The following is a 17,440-nucleotide window of genomic DNA, read 5'->3' as shown; positions in this document are numbered from 1 at the left end:
TTGAAACAGATTATACCATATAATTCCCTTACGAGGCTGCCCAAAGAGCTCCAATTTCTAAGACCAACTTTGATCCCTTAGTGTGCTTCTCTGGGTCATTTCCTCTAATTCAAGTAAGAACAATGCCCATCCCTATCTTCTTACAATCCCTATCCTGGGCTGTTTTTTTATATTTGTCTCTAGATTTAAACAGGATCTTTCCCCGCCAAAGCTCTTCTAGAAATAGGTATGGTTGTTATTACTCTTCTCCACAGAGTAATGAAAAGAAACCAGGCACAAGCGAACCCAGGAATCCTTGCCCTGATTGGGCCCAGTCCCGACCCACTCTTCTGGAGCCACTCCCAGTACCAAGTGGAGGGCTCAGAGGATTGACAGACTACAACTCCCAGAAGGCCGTGCTGCCACGACCCCGCCTCTGCAGTTCCTCCCCATCAAGTATTCATTGGCCTTCCGGGGGTGGGGATTAGATGGGAGGTGGCCATGGGGCAGCGACCGGGGGTTGTTCCCTCTTCGGCTTCCGTAGACGAGGTCGGGCGGACCTTCGTCAGGGGTTTCGGTGCCCCCCCTTCCCCTTCCCCGGGGTCCGGGGGTGACATTGCACCGCGCCCCTCGTGGGGTTGCGTCGCCGCCCCACGCGGACTCTCCCCCGGCGCGCTGCTCCCTTTCGCCTCCCTTGGCCGGGGCTCCCTCCCGCCCCCAGCTGCCCAGTCATGGGGGCTGCTGTGTTTTTCGGGTGCACCTTCGTCGCGTTCGGCCCAGCCTTCGCTCTTTTCCTGATCACTGTGGCTGGAGACCCTCTTCGGGTTATCATCCTGGTCGCGGGGTGAGTAGCGAGTGGTGGAGACGGGGCCAAGCGTAGAGAAAATGATGCGGAAGGAGCTGGAGGAACTGGGGCGAGCATGGGAGCCTGAGTTGGGGGACAGAAGTAGGAAAAGGTTGGACAGGGTCAAATCGTGGTCTAGGCGATTTTCCGCAGTCGACTTCCGCCTTCCAGGGATTTCATAGATTCCTCCTGTAGTCTTCTCGGCAGCGCCAGAGAAGGCCCAAGGCCGAGAGTAGTGAGGGGGCTGTGCTGACCTCGGCTAGCCAGGACCCAGGAATGGATACCCTGCCCGTCCGCCCATGCCGGCGTACACTTTCTCTCATTTCACTGAAGACTCTGACCAGATTTTTCCCCCTTCTGCTGCTTGCAGATTCCTACAGATGATTCTGTTGGTGGAGACACTTAACCTACCTGGTCCCTGTCTCTCTGACCATCCGGAAGTCTACCTTCCACTTTTCATGCCGCAGCCTTGGCTGGTTCCCTCCTTGATTTTTCTGGCTGCCCCTATACTTGCCTCTCATTGTCCTTGTGTTTCCTCAGAGCCTTTTTCTGGCTGGTCTCCCTGCTCTTGGCCTCTGTGGTCTGGTTCATCTTGGTCCATGTGACAGACCGGTCAGATGCCCGGCTCCAGTATGGCCTCCTGATTTTTGGTGCTGCTGTTTCTGTCCTTCTACAGGAAATGTTCCGCTTTGCCTACTACAAGCTCCTTAAGTAAGGACCGGGGTGGTCTGGAAGGGAGAGGGGACAGTGGTGTGCATTGTGGGAAGTGGGCCAGACCTTGGGTGGTAGTTGGAATAAGGGGCGTTCAAGGGAGGATCTTGGAGGGAAAAGAACATCCCTGCCCTCTCTTATATTTCCTCTCTCTTATCCCAGGAAGGCAGATGAGGGCTTAGCATCACTGAGTGAGGACGGAAGATCGCCCATCTCCATCCGTCAGATGGCTTATGGTGAGCCAAGGGAGAGGGACCAGAGGAGGGAGTTGATCGCCCCCTTCTCCCCTTCAGGGTAATGTGCTAAGTGTTTCTCTTCATCCTTGACATCCAAGGAGAGGCAGTGTGGAGTCTGGAGGGAGAGTAGGTATGGTGGTTCTCACTGGGCACGGGAGAGGTGCTGGTAGAAGTGCTGTGGTAGCCTTGGACGTTGATGAGCGCCTCCCTCCCCCCAGTTTCTGGTCTGTCCTTCGGTATCATCAGTGGTGTCTTCTCTGTTATCAATATTTTGGCCGATGCCCTTGGGCCAGGTGTGGTTGGGATCCATGGCGACTCACCCTATTACTTCCTGACTTCAGGTAAGGCTCGCCTCTAACCTCGCCTTTATGCCCTGTCCATCCCCAGCCCCATCTGACCTTCCCTGGGAAGCCCCTCTGGCTCAGCATCTCAGGAGGCTGGGAGAAGGTCAGGGATGCATCTCCTCCCCATCTCCCTCCTTGCAGCCTTTCTGACAGCAGCCATTATCCTGCTCCATACCTTTTGGGGAGTTGTATTCTTTGATGCCTGTGAGAGGAGACGGTACTGGGCTGTGGGCCTGGTAGTCGGGAGTCACCTGCTGACATCAGGACTGGTGAGTTGGAGCTAGGGGCCTGAGTCAGGGAGAAGCATTTCAGAGTGAGTGGGCTGGGTTATGTGTTCTCACTTCACGTCATTAACTTACGTTGGGTGGAGGCAGAAAGGTAAGCCTTAAAGGTCCTATCACCTCAGCATCAGTTAGGCCACCTGTTCTGGGGAGGAGCCTGCATGCTTAGTCAGACCAATGCAGATGACCTGAGGTGGCTAGGAGGAGCTGAAACCTTTGAGGAATCTAAAATCAAAAGCTCCCTTAGCTCCAGAATGTCTGGGGGAGGTTCGGTCAGAGGCACAAAATGAATGTTGGGGTTAGGTGCGGGGAGAATCTAATCTCTTTTCTATCCTCATTCTCAGACATTCCTGAACCCCTGGTATGAGGCCAGCCTGCTGCCCATCTACGCAGTCACTGTTTCCATGGGGCTCTGGGCGTTCATCACAGCTGGAGGCTCCCTCCGAAGTATCCAGCGCAGCCTTTCGTGTAAGGACTGACTACCTGGACTGATCGCCTGACAGCTCCCATCTGCCTGTCCACTGCCCATGACTGAACCCAGCCCCAGCCCGGGTCCATTGCCCACATCCTCCGTCTCCTCGCTGATGTGTCCCGCTACCTTCCGGGTGTGGTGTTGTCCATTCGTGACCTGTAGTCTCTAAGCTTTCTCAGGAGCAGCCTGGGTGCAGCCCGTCAGGGACTGGTGGGTTTGAATCTGCATTACTCCCCACCACCTGGGGAGCCCCTTGTCCAGGTCTCCCCATGTGTCAGTGCTCTGCTCTCACCCTGCCCATGACTCACCCCGCTTCCCCTCTGCAGGCCGACGGCAGGAGGACAGTCGGGTGATGGTGTATTCTGCCCTGCGCATCCCACCCGAGGACTGAGGGAACATGGGGGGGACCCCTGGGCCTGGGGTACCCTCCCGATCTCCTCGTCCTGTATTTCTCCATCTCCAGTTCTGGACAGTGCAGGTTGCCAAGAAAAGGGACCTAGGTTAGCTGTGGCCCTGGTGATGAAGTTACTAGAGGCTCAAGGGAGATGAGTTCAGGTCTCCAGTATCTACTGCCCAGACTGGACATCTTGGTCTTTTTCTCAGGTCTGAAAAGAACCATTTTTGGTATGATAAAGACCCCAGAAATGCCTTTTTTTTTAAAGTCGGGGGAGTGAGGAGGTCTATTGGGAGCCTCCTAACCTCCTTGGGCTGTATTTTTGCTCCTGAAACTGCTGATCATGGCTCATTTCTATCCCATTTCCCCCTTGGTCCCAGGCCCTGGGGAAAAGGAAGGAAGTGCATGTTTGGGAACTGGTACCACTGGAACTCATGTTTTAACGTCCGTGACCATCAGCACCCCTCCTCTCCCCAAGGTGAAGTGGAGGGTATTGTGGGGTTGGCCCACTCCATGGCAGTGCCTCTGGAGGAGTCAGACTACCATGGCATCGCAGGCCAAGCGGGCAGACATTTTTCTAGTTTTTAACTGGGCTGTGGGAGGGCTGGGAGGGTTTCTACCACTGTACCATTTTTCTGCCGAGGGTGGGATGTCCCATCCTTTTAATCAAGGTGATTGTGATTTTGACTAATAAAAAGGACTTTATAATTGTGGGGGAACTTGGCTTTTAAGAGAGGGGATAATGGATTGAGATTTCCAGCCCTTGGTGGCTTCTGTCCATCCTCCTGTCTAGCCTGACAACAGTGTTCACTGATGGCAGCTTAGGTGTGATATCAGAGGCACCGGTGGAACTGAGTTGGCTTTCCCAGAAGTAGAGTGCCCCTGTCCAGGAAGAGGGTACAAGGAGTTAATCCCCCAGTTTTCTTTTTCTCTATGTCTGTCTCGGCCACCCAGAGGACAGAGGAACTCTCCCACCCTTGAAAGGCACAAAAGACAACCAGAAGTAAGGTTTTCAAACATATATTGAGCAAAAAAAAAATAACTAAACTCCCAGCAGCAGCTTTTTCCTAGACATATATCTAGGTGTGTCTAGGGGAGGGGCCATGAAGGTGTGAGGTGAGGGACATCAGGGCACATTCAGCTTCTTCATAGCTGCCTGTTAAAGCAGGGATCTCCTGACCTATGTGCTTTGGAAGGCCAGAGACTCCGCTCTTCCTTGGAAGCCCTGGGTCCTTGCTTCTCTGGCGTATGTGTGCAGAGTTGGTATGGATTAGGACACGTGTCTGCCTGCTACTTCTAGTCCAGCCCCTGCACCCCCTTAGAGAGACCCCTGATGGGTATGAGGGGGTTTATGCCTCTGTGGTAGCCCGTGCCGAGGTGAAGGCCACACTCTTCCTGTTTCCTAGCCTCTTCTTCCTGGAAGGGGAAGCAGTGGTTCATGGAAGTGACTAGTGTTCTAAATGAAGGTTAGAGTAGGACAGGAAACACTTTTTAAAAACAACTCAATAAGTATCTGAATATGACCTTAAACCTTCTCCTTCCTCCACCTCCTGAGTATTGGGATTACAGGTATGTGCCAGCATGCCAGGTTTATGTGGTGCTAGGGATCAAACCCAGGACTGTGCATGCCAGGCAAGCACTCCACCAGCTGAGCTGCCTCCCCAGAGAATTTTTTTGAGGGGAGGTGTCTCTATGAAGCTCTGGCTGTCTAGAATCTCACTCTGTATAGACCAGGCTGGCCTTCAACTCAGAGATCTTCCTGCTTCTGCCTCCCAAGTGTTGGGATTAAAGGTGTATACCACCATGCTTGGCTGAGAATGCATTTTTTGTTTTCGTTTTTTTTTTCTTGGTTTGTTTTTTCGAGACGGGGTTTCTCTGTGTATTTCGGGCTTTCCTGGAACTCATTCTGTAGACCAGGCTGGCCTCAAACTCAGAGATCGGCCTGCCTCTGCCTCCGAAATGCTGGGATTAAAGGTGTGCACCACCACTGCCCAGTCTCTGAGAATACTCTTTTAATAGAAAATGAACTACTTCAGGGATAGAAAGTAGGATCTTACCTAATTTTTTGAGCAATGAAATAAACAGCCAGCAGAAGGCAGAGACATCCAGCCAAGATTCCCACACCTAGGCCCAGCATCTCTCCTGGGGGACACAAAGTTGTTAGTCCAGTCTAACAGGTGCTGGAATCCACACCCCCTTCACGGTTCCCTACAGGGCCATCTTACCTGTGGTATACAATGGTCCCGCTGTAGAGGAAGGAAACTTGGTTAGGGGAGTTTCAGAACATCTTCCTGTTTGGGAGCCCTGCTTCCACACCTGGAAAATGACCTCTGGGCATCCATGGCTAGGAGTGGTTCCCACCCTTGGCCTTTTCCTGCCCAGGGCTTGACTATTCCATGCCTCTTGAGTTCCTCAGTTTCCCACCTCTTCCGAGCCCTGCCAGTCACCTTGGACGAAGGAAGCAAAGATGGTCCGCTGGTTGAGAGGCTGGGGGATTCTGTAGTTCTGTATGAGGGGCGCAAGTGGCTCCTCTTCCGTAGAGAACAGCGTCCCCTGAAGCTTTTCTAACTGAGGAGCAGGAGTAGAAGTCACTCTGGGGCCTGGGCAAGGGTCTGAGTTAAAGCCACTCTTAGCTTCTCCAGCACTCACCTGTTCCACTGAAATCTGGGCCCTTCTGTGGAAGACTGTCCAGACGACACTCTGGTAGCAGGGTGGGGTCGTGAGTGAGCCGTTGTACCGGAAGAACTGCTCCAGCTGTTGGGGGAGCAGCTCTCTCACATTGAAGGGGGGCACTGAGGTTATCTGGTCTGCAGAGAGCAGAGCAGGTGTCAGCCGTTCTGCGCAGGGTTCCTCTGGGCAGAGTGCACAACTCCCTGCTCCTCCCCAAGCCTCTTAGGTCAGGTTTTCAGTTTCTCTGCCGTTGAATTGTTTTATGTTTTTTTGAGACAGGGTTTCTCTGTGTAACAGTCCTATCTGTCCTAGAACTAGCTCTCATAGACCAGGTTGTCCTCGAACTCACAGAGAGCTGCCTGCCTCTGTCTCCTGAGTGCTGGGATTTAAAGCATGTGCTACCACTCACTGCCTGACAAGGCTTCTCTGTGAAACAGTCCTGGCTGTCCTGTAGACCAGGCTGGCCACGAACTCACAGAGATAAGCCCACCTCTGCCCCTGGAGTGCTGGGATTGAAGGTGTGCACCACCAGCGCCCGGCTGCAGTTAAATTCTTACTAAGAGTTTTCGGGCTCACCTTTATGCCTTATTTCGTGCAGATGACTCAGAATGTGACCGTAAGCCTGGTTCTCAGTCTCGCCCACCTGTGGAGGAGTGTACGCTAGAGGTGCAGCAGAAGCATGTGTTTGGAGTAAGAGTGCAGCAACAGAACAGGCCTGAGGAATGTGAGCAGAGAGCTGAGAGGAGTTAGGGGTTACTGACCTCAATTAAGATGCCTAGGACAGCCAGGCCCTGAGGCTTCTGAGCAGCCTCTCTCAGACTGCCATAGGACTCCGAGTCATAATGGACCACGTGGAGCTGTGGGGAGGGAGACGGGCATGAGTTCCTTCACATGTCTTCATTCTGTCCAGGGCTTTGACCTTGGTCACCACCTCAGACCCCCAGTCTGAGTCTCTGCCCCCAAAGCTTTGCCTTGTCCCTTCAATACAACTTTTCAAGGGTTCACATCCATCCGTTCTCCAAGATCAACTGCATCCTGTATCCTAGTCGGTACCTCTGCCACCGTGGCTTCGCTGTTGATCTGGTGCTCAGAGCCCTCTTGGGATCCTTTCTGACCCCAGTGCAGGTGGAGCTGGGCTGCTGTGTATTTCCGGGGCAGTCCGCCCAGGTGCAGGGTAGAGGGCAGGGAGAGCTGCACTGTGAGGAAAGAGGTAGGGATTGGGGATTGGTTGGGGATTAGGGAGCAGTTCCCACCCCCGACTGGCCACCACCTGGGCTCTCCTCTTCCTTCTCCCTTCCAGAATCTCTCCTAGGCTGTGGCTTTTCTATCATAGTGGCCTCTCAGTGCTATAACACTAACCTACACATTGAACTTGACCATAGACATTCAATCCCCCCTTAGCTGCAAGAGCCCGAATCTCTGTTTGAGACAGGGTTTCTCTGTGTAGCCTTGGCTGTCCTGGAACTCGCTAGGTAGATCAGGCTGGCCTTGAACTCAGAGAGATCCGTCTGCCTTTGTCTTTACCTCCCAAGTGCTGGGATTAAAGGCCTGCACCACCATCGCCTAGCTCTGAACCTCATATGTCCACATTTATTAATGGAGTACTCTGAGATCTTGCGTGTTAGTTGTTTGTTTCCTCTGGCTCTTTTAAGGTCTGAACTGGAAGCTGCAGTTACTTGGAGCTTTTACCTGTATGGCCATTATTGTGTAGATCCAAAGGCTCAGTACCAGGCTGGTCATATCCATGGGGCTGTACAGCAGGCAGATCAGGGTCAAATATCACACTGTCTGTTTGAATGTTGATGGGGGACTGGGCATCGCCTCCACACTCAGGGTAAGAGGTTGGCCAGTGGTCCTGACCATGTGGGCCTGGGGGAGGGGTAAGTTACCATGAGTCCATGTCCAGCCCCACAGCCCCAACCTCCCTTTAGTAACCCCTGACCCCATACACATTACAGCGGAAGCAGAAATCCACTTCTCGCCACCCAGTTGGGTGGGGCAGGGTGAGGTGGGAGTGCCCACTGCCCTCTCGGCTGCAGCGCCCTTCGCCGCCCCAGAGGCAGGGGGTGATTCTCCAGCTACCCTAATCAGTGTGTGTGTGTGCGTGCGCGCGCGCGTGCAGGGGTAGCTTTCACTCACCTGTAGTTTGAGAACAGTGAAGCACAGTGAGGGGAAATAGACAGAAAGCCTCAACACCCGGTGAAGCAGAATCGGAGGGGACCACTGACCCTAAACAGATGAAGTATCTCTAGGGCTCCCTATCAAGTAGTCTTGGGGTTCAGATATCCTTTCTCTCCTTCACTCCTTACTCTCACATGGACCTTGCCTTGACTCCAGCTAGGTCATTAATCAGAAGTTCAAAGGGATTGAGTTCCCCTGTCACTAGTGTCACAGGATCCTGCCAGCTCTTCCTCCTGACCTCAGGCTCTGTCTGTCGGGTTTCAGAGACGGTTGGGGGTAGGACTGCTGGGGAGGAAGAGCCAGAAGAATGGCCGCTGAGCGCATCGTGCCTCTCCCCACCCACTCTTCTTCATTTCCACACAGATTTGCGGAGGACTCGTGGGCTTTTCTGCTGAATCAGCAGACGTGGGATTTTTAATGCCTAGTGCAGGGTCTAGCAGCCACATGTATAAACCCAGGGCGTGTGTCTGTGTGTGCAATGCAGAAGAAGAGGGGCTAGCGTCTGAAGCTCAAGGAAAGCTCTTCCTCCCCAGGAAGTCTTCGTGTCAGGTGAGGGGGGGGTGTCCCAGGGCGAAAGGATTGCCAGGCGGCCGGGAGTTCTGCTCTCACCTTCATACGTCCAGTGGTGACCTGTAAGAGAGTGATTTGGGCTGCGGCCAGCGCAGCCTGGAGCAGTGTCCTCTCCCTCCCGCGCCCCCCCTCTTCTGCTGCTTCCCCACACCCCCACTCCAGCAGTTCCCAAGGGAAGTCATGAAACTGAGCACGTTGGTGGAAAGGTCGGGGGTCCTGTTTAAAATAACTGGCCAGGCTGTGCCCGTGGTTAATGAGTAGAGAGGGAGGAGCCATGGAAAGAGATAAAGCCAGGAGACTAAAATTAACCTGGATCCAAACGTGCAGGCGGCCCAACCCTTAGCTTTTCTCCAGCTGGAGCCAAGTTAGTGTAACTCTTAGAAGATCGGGGTGGAGTAGGGTAAGGGTGTGGGCAGAGGGCTCGGAAGGGTAGAGAACAAAAGAGGACAGACGGAACAACGTCCAGCAGCGCTGCTGACGACAGGAGGGCTATCAGTCCTTTGCCTGGGTGCGCCACTGCATGAGCAAAAGCATAGAACTTTCGATGAAAATCTTAATTCTTCCTTTCTGGTCTGACTGGCTCTGCAGGAGAGTTGCCCACGGCCGTGCCCCTCAACTCCTGCACTCTCAGATGGCACAGAGAGGCAGGAGTCAGGGAAGGCTCTATTCTAGGTTGAGGGTGGTGGGTGGGCAAAGGCAGTCAGGCTGGCAAGGACAGGAAGAAAGTGAAGCATTGTGTGTAGAGAGGAGAGCTGCCAGGCTGGTCACATGTCGGGCTCTCATGCCATTCTGCCTCTAGCCAAGAAGCTGGGGGGGGTCTGTGGATCTAACTACCCACATGGCTAACCTGCTTTGAGGAGGAAAGGGAGTCTAATTGTAGATTGGCTTGTACTACTTAAATCTAGAAACTGGGGGGGAAATCCTAAATTCCCTTTTATTTTTATTAGTTCTTTATTTATCTTGTTTGTTTGGGGCAGGGTTTTGCTATGTGGTCCATACTGGCCCAGTATTCTTTTTGTGGTTCAGGCTGACCTCAAACTTGTGGCAACCCTGCTGCAGCCTCCTGAGCGCTAGGATCACAAGCATGTGGTCCAATGCCCAACGTTTCTATTATTCTTTTAACTGCTCAGACTCGGAAGAGGCTTTGGCTCTCACCCTTGGTCTGTCCAGCTGGCCCATTCCTCAGCTCAAGGGCCTCTGCAAAATAGCTCAAGGTGCATGCACGCCTTTAATCCCAGCACTTGGAAGCAGAGACAGGTGGATCTCTGGGAATTCCAGACCAGCCTGGTCTACCAAGTGAGTTCCAGGACAGTCAGGTCTACACAGAGAAACCCTGTCTTAAAAACAACACAAAAACAAAAATACCGCCCCCCATAAGCCCAAGTGGGGTTGGAGGCTTTCTCTCATTCTCTATCTCTGTGGGATACTACAAAGCTAGAGTTCTTGGTTTAGTGAAGATGTCCTGCTCTCCCTGTTAAAGGCTCTGGGCTGATTCTAATATCTGTTTCTCCTCTTCTCCTGTTTCTTCTCAGAAGGGATCTTTAGCTCTCCTTTTTCATTTGGTTCCCTTGGTCTCATCTGCTTCCTGCCTCCTCTTGCTTTCTAGATACTCTTCCCGCTTAGTTCTTCCAGCAAACCTTAATCCCTCTCCTACTATGTGCTGGATACTGAATGAGGCATGGGAAGTGCAGAAGCTGGTAGCGGCCACGCACAGTGCTGCAGACTGGAGGTAGAAGGGAGACTAACTCAGCTGCATAGTGAGTTGGAGACACGTCTGGCTGCATGAGACCTTGTCTCAAAAACAAAACAAACAAACAACAACATCAACACAAAAAGGTGTGGGAATCCCCGAGGCATCCCTTGACTCTAGGAACACCATTTCCAGTCTTTCCCTCTCTCTCCCATTCCTGAAAGTACACTGTAGAGGGCTAGTGACTAACTTGATCATTGTGTTTGAATGGACCAATTGGTTAGTTTCTCTGTACACCTTGGCAGGTGGTGGGATTATCATCTGATCAGCGGGGAATCAGACACCCTTGCGTGTGTGTGTGTGTGTGTGTGTGTGTGTGCGCGCGCATGTGTGCGTGAGTGTGTGTGTGTGCGTGCGTGTGTGTGCACACGCGCGCGCGTGTGTTCCCAGCCCTGCTCTTCCTAACCAGCAGAGTGCACGAACAAAGAGGACAGGAGGGCTGCCTGAGACTAGGGCAGTAGGGAAAGAGCTTCAGAGAGCTAGCTGTAGCGGCCTGGCACGGAGAGAGAGGTGCCCACACGTGTGAGCATTCACACACTGGCCCCGGCTAGTTCTCTCCTGCCACAGCAATAGCAGTCATAGCTGGGCTTGAGAGGAAAAGGCAAAGAATGGGAGGGATCTCCCCCACACTCTTACACTACACTCCCGCTCCCCAACCATCCTGCCTTTTGTCCCCAGCCCCCAAGTGTCCCTTTACACCTCTCCTCCCCCACTTAAGTACACATGGCATGGACATTAGCACAGTCGTACCTACCCCCGTCTGCAGCCAGGATCCAAGTCACCTTTACCAGGAGAGCGAAGAACAACATATTATCTCCACAAGGCCACACAGGGGACCAGGAATTTGGGAGCAAGGAGATTTAGGTGGTGAGGGAGAGACAGAGGAGTTTCTGGCGTCTGTATCTTTTCCTCTTGTCTCTGCGGGCTTCCAGGGATTTGACTTTCCTCAGGTTAGAACGAACTTCTGGATCAATTTCCTCTCTCTCTCTCTCTCTCTCTCTCTCTCTCTCTCTCTCTCTCTCTCTCTCTCTCTCTCTCTCTGTTTCTCTCTCTGCTGTCTCTGTATGTCCTCCGTAGTCTCTACACCACTTACTGGCCAGCAACTTCACAGTAGCCTCCCGCTTTTAAGGTGGCTCTAAACCGGTGTACGTGAGGAGGGGGGTGGCTCCCGGGCTGCAGGCGAGCAGCTCCTTAAATAGCGGATTAGGCGAGCAGGATGGTCCTGCGGAGCCCAGCGTCCTGGCCTTGGCTCAGGAACCCAGCTGGAGTGAGCTCTTCCTTGGCCATTTGCTCTGCCGAGATGGGTGTCCCCAGGAACTCTCGGGCAGAGAAGGGGGGTTTCGCACCTCTCTCTCCCCCGGGACACTGTGTTCTCTCTCATTCGCCTGCCTGAGGCGCACACCCCTGGGTGGTGTGGGCCAGCTGGTGGGGAACCTGTTTCCAACCAGAAGGGATTCATACTTGGGAGCTAGAAGAACAGAAGTTGGGGGCTCAGGACGCAGGTGGGAACTGGGAAGTCAAAGTTTAAAAAATCTGGATTGCGGAGATGAAGAAGTGGGGCGAGGAGAACCTTGCTGTCTTTCTCCGGTGCCTGTCGCCACCCCCCCCCCTTGGTGAGGCTTAGGTCCACGTGCCTGTGTAGCCTGGGGTGGGGGTGCAGTTTAGTTTGCCTTATAAAGCCCATTTGTGTGCACAGCGGGGGAGGGGTTGTCACAGCACCAGGGAGAGACAGCATTCTAAGTACCAGACCCAGCCACCTCCCTCCCCGGGGAGCCCAGATCTAGGGCGCCTTTTGTCACTGAAGAGGACACTGACCCCTAGCAGAGAGGCCTGGGCAGGAGGGGCGACGGGTGACTGGGGAAACAATTACTGTCACCATGAGAAAAAGGCGGACTTCAGAGAAAGAGAGGGGAGGGGCCAGAGAGGCCATGTGACCAGCGGGGTGAGGGTCCAGGGGCTTCCCGCCCACCCAACAAAGGGTCGCCGTAGGCCCAATGGGACAAGTGAAACCTGCCACCGTGGAGTTAGCCAGTGGAGCGCAGAGGCTGCGTGGCGTCTCAGGAATGTGCGCTGTTGCGCGCTCCCCCACGGGACTAGAAATCCCGATCGGAATGTACATCCTAAGTCCCTCATTAGAGAGTGTAAAAACCACAGATAGTTTGAAGCTGGGTGGTGAAATCTCTCCTCCGTACCTTTCACTCACTAGCCTAGGGCATGCACCTACTGAGGTCTTTCTGCCCTCCTTGCTCCCAACAAGTAGCAATAAATAGCCAAAACAAAGGGAGCAGAAGCCAAACAAGGGCACAGGATAAAAGCCAAGCGAACAGAATAATGCATGTGCTGGGTCATCACTCTTGCGGAGACAGGAGCTTCGAGCGCTTTTCTGTCCCGTGACTGAGCTTCAGAGCAAGGTTATGTTTTCTTTTGTTTTGAATGTAATTCTTTTTTTTTTTTATACTTCTACCGCTTTACAAATTCTTCACCCCCTGCAGAAAAGTTTCCGTCTTGAAGTACCTCCAAAGCTCCATCCATCCCATCTAGGAAGAATAAGAGATGTAAAATGTAAGTTAAGACTTCTTTGGAATCAGGGAAATTAATAGGAGGCGCGGGGGGTGGGGTGGGGGAGGGAGAACGGATGCATGTTTCACAAGGTAGGAAAGAAGAGCTTGGGATAGAATGACCCGGTCTGGCCAAAACTCCCCTGGAGCATCTGCGACTGAGATTTAGCGTCGCCGGCAGGAAGTGAGTCTCGCCTGGCGCCACCTCCTGGCTTCTCTATGAAATTTTAATTTTTAAAACGTGGGATTCCTTCTGGACAGCAGTAGGTGCTGGGCATTTGGGGACTTTGCCTACACGATTGAACATTGCTTCACGAAAGAAATCTCAGCCCCTAGTCAACACTTCGACTCCCCGAACAAGCAGCCTCTCCTGGAGTTCCGATTCCCCCAGATGAACAAAGGCTGGTTTCTAGGAGAGGGAGAAAGAACTGCCCTCCGCCGGCCTGACTTTTTGTTTGGGTCTTCGCCGTCGTTGCTGTCCACCTGTGTTGATTCGAAGTAAGGTGCAAAGGGACTGATATGTTAGAAGGGACAGGAAAAGAGAAGAAAGAAGAAAAGGTGGCTGAGTTGTACGACCTCCTCCGGGTGGTTTCTTCTCAAACTCCCGAGTCTTTGTTTAGGTTTTGCCCTTCTGGCTCCCAAGCCCTGTTCTCGCCCTGCACCTGGCCCAAAGCCCTCCAAGCCCGAGACATTCCACTGCCCTACGGCGCCATCTCCCGTCCTTGCAAAGCAGCGAAACGTGAATGTCAGATCAAAAGTGTTCCAACGTGGGGACTTTTTGTTTGTCCTTTCTTAAATATCTAAACTCACTGCTTTAGAAAGCTCCTATAGCAAACCCACTCTGGGCCCTAAGTTTGCCTGGTAGGGGGACAAGGAAGTTCAATAAAGGAGGGCGTTAAGACCATAATAGTCAAGGAGATGGATTAAATGGAATTAGATTTTTTAGAAAAGCTCAGAACAGAAACAAACAAAAAGAAACGCTAATAACGTTGGTGAGATGACGTAATGGAGGTACAAGCATTCTAATTTGATAGTCGTCACTTTAGTATTACACACTGCACTTGTCTTCTGACTGCTCAGGCCTGAAGCCCCTTCAGCAAGCACAAAAGTGTTCATAAATAAAAGTCACTGAGGAACAGGTGATCGGAGTCCTCTGGGCCATTCTCACAGTTTTCCAATCCAATAGATGTCCGATGAGAGAGTCTTGTGGACAGAGAGCTGGTCAGTTTGTCATCAGAAATATTGCAGGTTTATATGTGTGTGTAATATATATATATATATATATATATATATATATATATATATATATATATATATATATAAAAATCAGCCAGGCGGTGGTGGCGTACACCTTTAATCCCAGCACTTGGGAGGCAGAGGCAGGCAGATCTCTGTGAGTTCGAGGCCAGCCTAGTCTACAAGAGCTAGTTCCAGGACAGGCTCCAAAAGCTACAGAGAAACCCTGTCTCGAAAAACCATATATATATATATGTGTGTGTGTATACATATATGTATATATAATTTATTTGTATTTTATGTACATTGGTGTTTTGCCTGCATATGTCTGTGTGAGGGTGTAGAATTTCCTGGAAGGAGTTACAGACAGTTGTGAGCTGCCATGTGGTTACTGGAAATTGAACCCCAGGTCCTCTGGAAGAACAGCCAAGTGCTCTCAACCACGGAGCCACCTCTCCAGACCTTCAGGGTTTTGTTGTTGTTATTATTATTATTAAAAAGTAATTTTCTGTCATGAACTGATTGCATGCACAGAACACTGTATATGAACACTTGTGGATTAAGTGAATGGATCTAGTCAGTGGAACAAATTACTCGCTTTCGTTCTGCCTCTGGTATTTCATAGACTTTAGACCAGCAGGGCCCTTAGGCATCCGTCCAAACGCCTTGTTATACTCAGTGGAGAATGAATTTTGAGGGATTTAGGGATTCTGCTGTGGTTAGTGAGAAAGCTGCTGGGCTCCAGCAGAAAGAGAACCCAGGCCTCGTGAGCGTTCCTCTACAACACTGGCTCTCACGCGCTGCTGAGCATTGGAGGCCCCAGGAAAGCTTGTTAACACAGATTTCCAGCCTGCGACCTCACAGCTAAAGCTTTGCCTTCTCTTTTCTGTTCCTTTTACCTTTTTTCCCCCCCGAGACAGAATATCTCTACATAGCTCTGGCTGTCCTGAAACTCGCTGACTGTGTAGACTTGAACCCACAGAGATCCACCTGCTTCTGCCTCCCGAGTGCTGGGATTAAGGTGTGTGCCACCACACCTGGCCTACCATATCAGTTCTGTAAGTTCGGAGGTTTGCATTTCTTTTCACTTTGTTTGTTTGCGTGAGTGTGTGGGTGTGCAGGCTCATGCCATAGTATATGTCTGGAGATATGCTGCTATTTATTTTTATTTATTTATTTATTTTTGTGTACATATGCCTGTGGGCACATAGGTAGAGGTCGTGGGAATTGGTTCTCTCCTTCCAACATGTGCATTGCGGGGTTCGCGCATAGGTCTTTAGGCTTAACAGCCTTTGCCGCTGAGCGGTTTGCTGGTCCCCAGAGGTTTGCATCTGTAGCAGGTTGCATGTGCGATCAGGTTGCTGCTGGTCGTCTGCAGGACTCCCCTGAGAGCACCTGCTCCACACCTACTCCAGGAGCAGATGTGTGAGTTTGCTATGTTTGTGTGTTTTGTAGAGATTAAAACCACCAGTTCACTCTGTGGTCACCATGTTCTCTGAGAATTAAGTACTTCTAGGTCCCGGGTACCAGTCATGACTTAGAAATGAACAAATGAGTAAGACATGATCTTTGCCCTGAAACGCTCCCAAACCTCACAAGGAAGCGGATTTTATCCAGTGTCTGGACTAGACAGTGTGAGTATCCCTACAGCAGCGGGTGGAAGTGAGAGGGAGCTGTGACCCTGGAGGAATGATTAGCATCCCGACTTCTACCCTTACCAGTCTTTCTGTGGACGGCGATGTAAACATTGTGATTACCCAGGTCTGATCATCCATAATAACACAGCAGCGGCCACTCCATCCTCTATGAGAAGGACACCAAAGCATGGGCTGTCAAAGGAGGACCTTCCCCGATAGATGTAGCGAACTGCTTCCTGTGGGAAAAGGCTCTCAAGGGACCCTGGAGTGTAATGATTTCTCCCAGCTGTTCTGGTGGCTGCCTCATGCTGCCTGTCTTTTCTACTTCCTTCTTACTCTTTGCCTTCCGTCTAAGTCAAGCTTGTGCACCAACCCTAACAAAGTTCTTCTGACAAGGAGAAATCCAACCCCCTCTCTTCATGTGTCCTAGGCTAGACACCAACTCCCTGTGTAGTTGACGCTAACCTTGGAGTCTTGATCCTTCTGCTTGAGTTCCCAAATACCATCGGTGTGTAATCTGTGCCTGTTGAAAGATTTTTAAGTTTGTTTTTATTATTATTTTTTAATATTTATTTATTTATTATGTATACAGAGCATTCCTTCCATGTATGCCTGCAGGCCAGAAGAGGGCACCAGCCCCCATTACAACCCCATATGATTGCTGGGAATTGAATTCAGGACCTTTGGAAGAGCAGGCAATGCTCTTAACCTCTGAGCCATCTCTCCAGCCCCTGTTTTTATTATTTTAAACATTAATTTATGTTATGATTATGAGTATTTCCCCTGTAGGCACATAAGTGGACGATGGTTTAGGGAGTCTGTGGAGGCCAGAAGACGGTATGGATCCTCTGGAACTGAAGTTAGAAGTGGCAGGAACTGAACCCTCATCCTCTGCAGGAGCAGCCAGAACTCGTCCTCTTAACCACCGAGCATCTCTCCAGCTTAGTGTCTGTCTGTCTGTCTGTCTATCTGTCTATCTATCTATCTATCTATCTATCTATCTATCTATCTATCTATCATCTATCTTCGAGACAGGGTTTCTCTGTGCTGTCCTACCTGCCCTGGAATTCCCTTTGTAGACCAGGTAGGCCGCAAACTCACAGAGATCTACCTGCTGCCTCCTGAGGATGAACGGGGTACACCACCACCCCCCAGCTATTTTTTTTTTAAAGACTGGATCTCACTAAGTAACCCAGGTAGGCCTGGAACTTGAAGTAATCTTCTGGTCTCAACCCTTGAGTGTTGTGATCACAAGCATAAGAAGGGGGAGCTGACAAAGTCTCTGGAGTGAATGCATATTGTTGACACAAACTCGGCTGGATGCCTCAGGCCCCTGGGAATGGCAATGCCTCCCCCTGCTTCAGAGGGGTGGCAAGGTTTCTTTTGGGCAAGAGTACAGATGTTGACAGTGTTTGCAGAAAGTATCAACAGCTCCCTTCAGACTCCTGCTCCCCTACAGAGACCCCTCAGAGATGAGCCAAAGCCTGGCTTTCTCCTTTGTGGTGTGTGTTGCCTCTCCATCAAATGACACCTGTCTGTCATTGGTTGCCCCAGGCAGCTCAAACTCATGCATGAGA

General features: G+C 51.5%; 3 protein-coding genes across 8 annotated transcripts in view; 2 read left to right on the top strand and 1 right to left on the bottom strand.

The window, feature by feature from the left end:
• The first annotated feature begins 501 nt into the window (after window positions 1–501).
• Aph1a (aph-1A gamma-secretase subunit) lies at window positions 502–3,969 on the top strand. Of its 2 annotated transcripts, XM_075978118.1 has the most exons (7): window positions 502–823; window positions 1,364–1,534; window positions 1,697–1,770; window positions 1,989–2,111; window positions 2,256–2,383; window positions 2,740–2,863; window positions 3,194–3,969. In XM_075978118.1, exons 1-7 carry the CDS (start codon window positions 711–713, stop codon window positions 3,256–3,258), a joined length of 798 nt encoding a protein of 265 aa, XP_075834233.1. In that variant the 5' UTR covers window positions 502–710; the 3' UTR covers window positions 3,259–3,969. The 2 variants fall into 2 exon arrangements, with proteins under 2 accessions (XP_075834233.1, XP_075834234.1); XM_075978119.1 differs by lacking the exon at window positions 1,697–1,770 and having other exon boundaries at window positions 569–823; window positions 1,500–1,534; window positions 3,194–3,400.
• A 296-nt stretch (window positions 3,970–4,265) lies between these two features.
• Ca14 (carbonic anhydrase 14) lies at window positions 4,266–11,734 on the bottom strand. Of its 4 annotated transcripts, XM_075978106.1 has the most exons (12): window positions 11,526–11,734; window positions 11,187–11,357; window positions 8,722–8,742; window positions 7,621–7,800; window positions 6,985–7,127; window positions 6,693–6,788; window positions 6,508–6,574; window positions 5,911–6,068; window positions 5,709–5,829; window positions 5,487–5,507; window positions 5,319–5,403; window positions 4,266–4,677 (listed from the first exon to the last, which is right to left on the bottom strand). In XM_075978106.1, exons 2-12 carry the CDS (start codon window positions 11,239–11,241, stop codon window positions 4,611–4,613), a joined length of 1,014 nt encoding a protein of 337 aa, XP_075834221.1. In that variant the 5' UTR covers window positions 11,242–11,357; window positions 11,526–11,734; the 3' UTR covers window positions 4,266–4,610. The 4 variants fall into 4 exon arrangements, with proteins under 4 accessions (XP_075834221.1, XP_075834220.1, XP_075834223.1 ...); XM_075978105.1 differs by lacking the exon at window positions 11,526–11,734 and having other exon boundaries at window positions 11,187–11,388; XM_075978108.1 differs by lacking the exons at window positions 5,487–5,507; window positions 11,526–11,734 and having other exon boundaries at window positions 5,319–5,420; window positions 5,705–5,829; window positions 11,187–11,388.
• A 1,023-nt stretch (window positions 11,735–12,757) lies between these two features.
• Anp32e (acidic nuclear phosphoprotein 32 family member E) overlaps window positions 12,758–17,440 on the top strand; it is a 36,918-nt gene continuing 32,235 nt past the window's right edge. Inside the window, exon 1 of one of the 2 annotated variants that reach the window (XM_075978115.1) lies at window positions 12,758–12,994. The gene's annotated coding sequence lies outside the window, so the exon portion shown is untranslated. The remainder of the gene's footprint in view (window positions 12,995–17,440) is intronic. The other variant, XM_075978114.1, reaches the window with a different exon arrangement.

Source organism: Microtus pennsylvanicus, chromosome 7 (genome assembly GCF_037038515.1).
Source record: "Microtus pennsylvanicus isolate mMicPen1 chromosome 7, mMicPen1.hap1, whole genome shotgun sequence".
Taxonomy (NCBI): domain Eukaryota; kingdom Metazoa; phylum Chordata; class Mammalia; order Rodentia; family Cricetidae; genus Microtus; species Microtus pennsylvanicus.
This window is presented reverse-complemented; position numbering and strand designations above follow the sequence as displayed.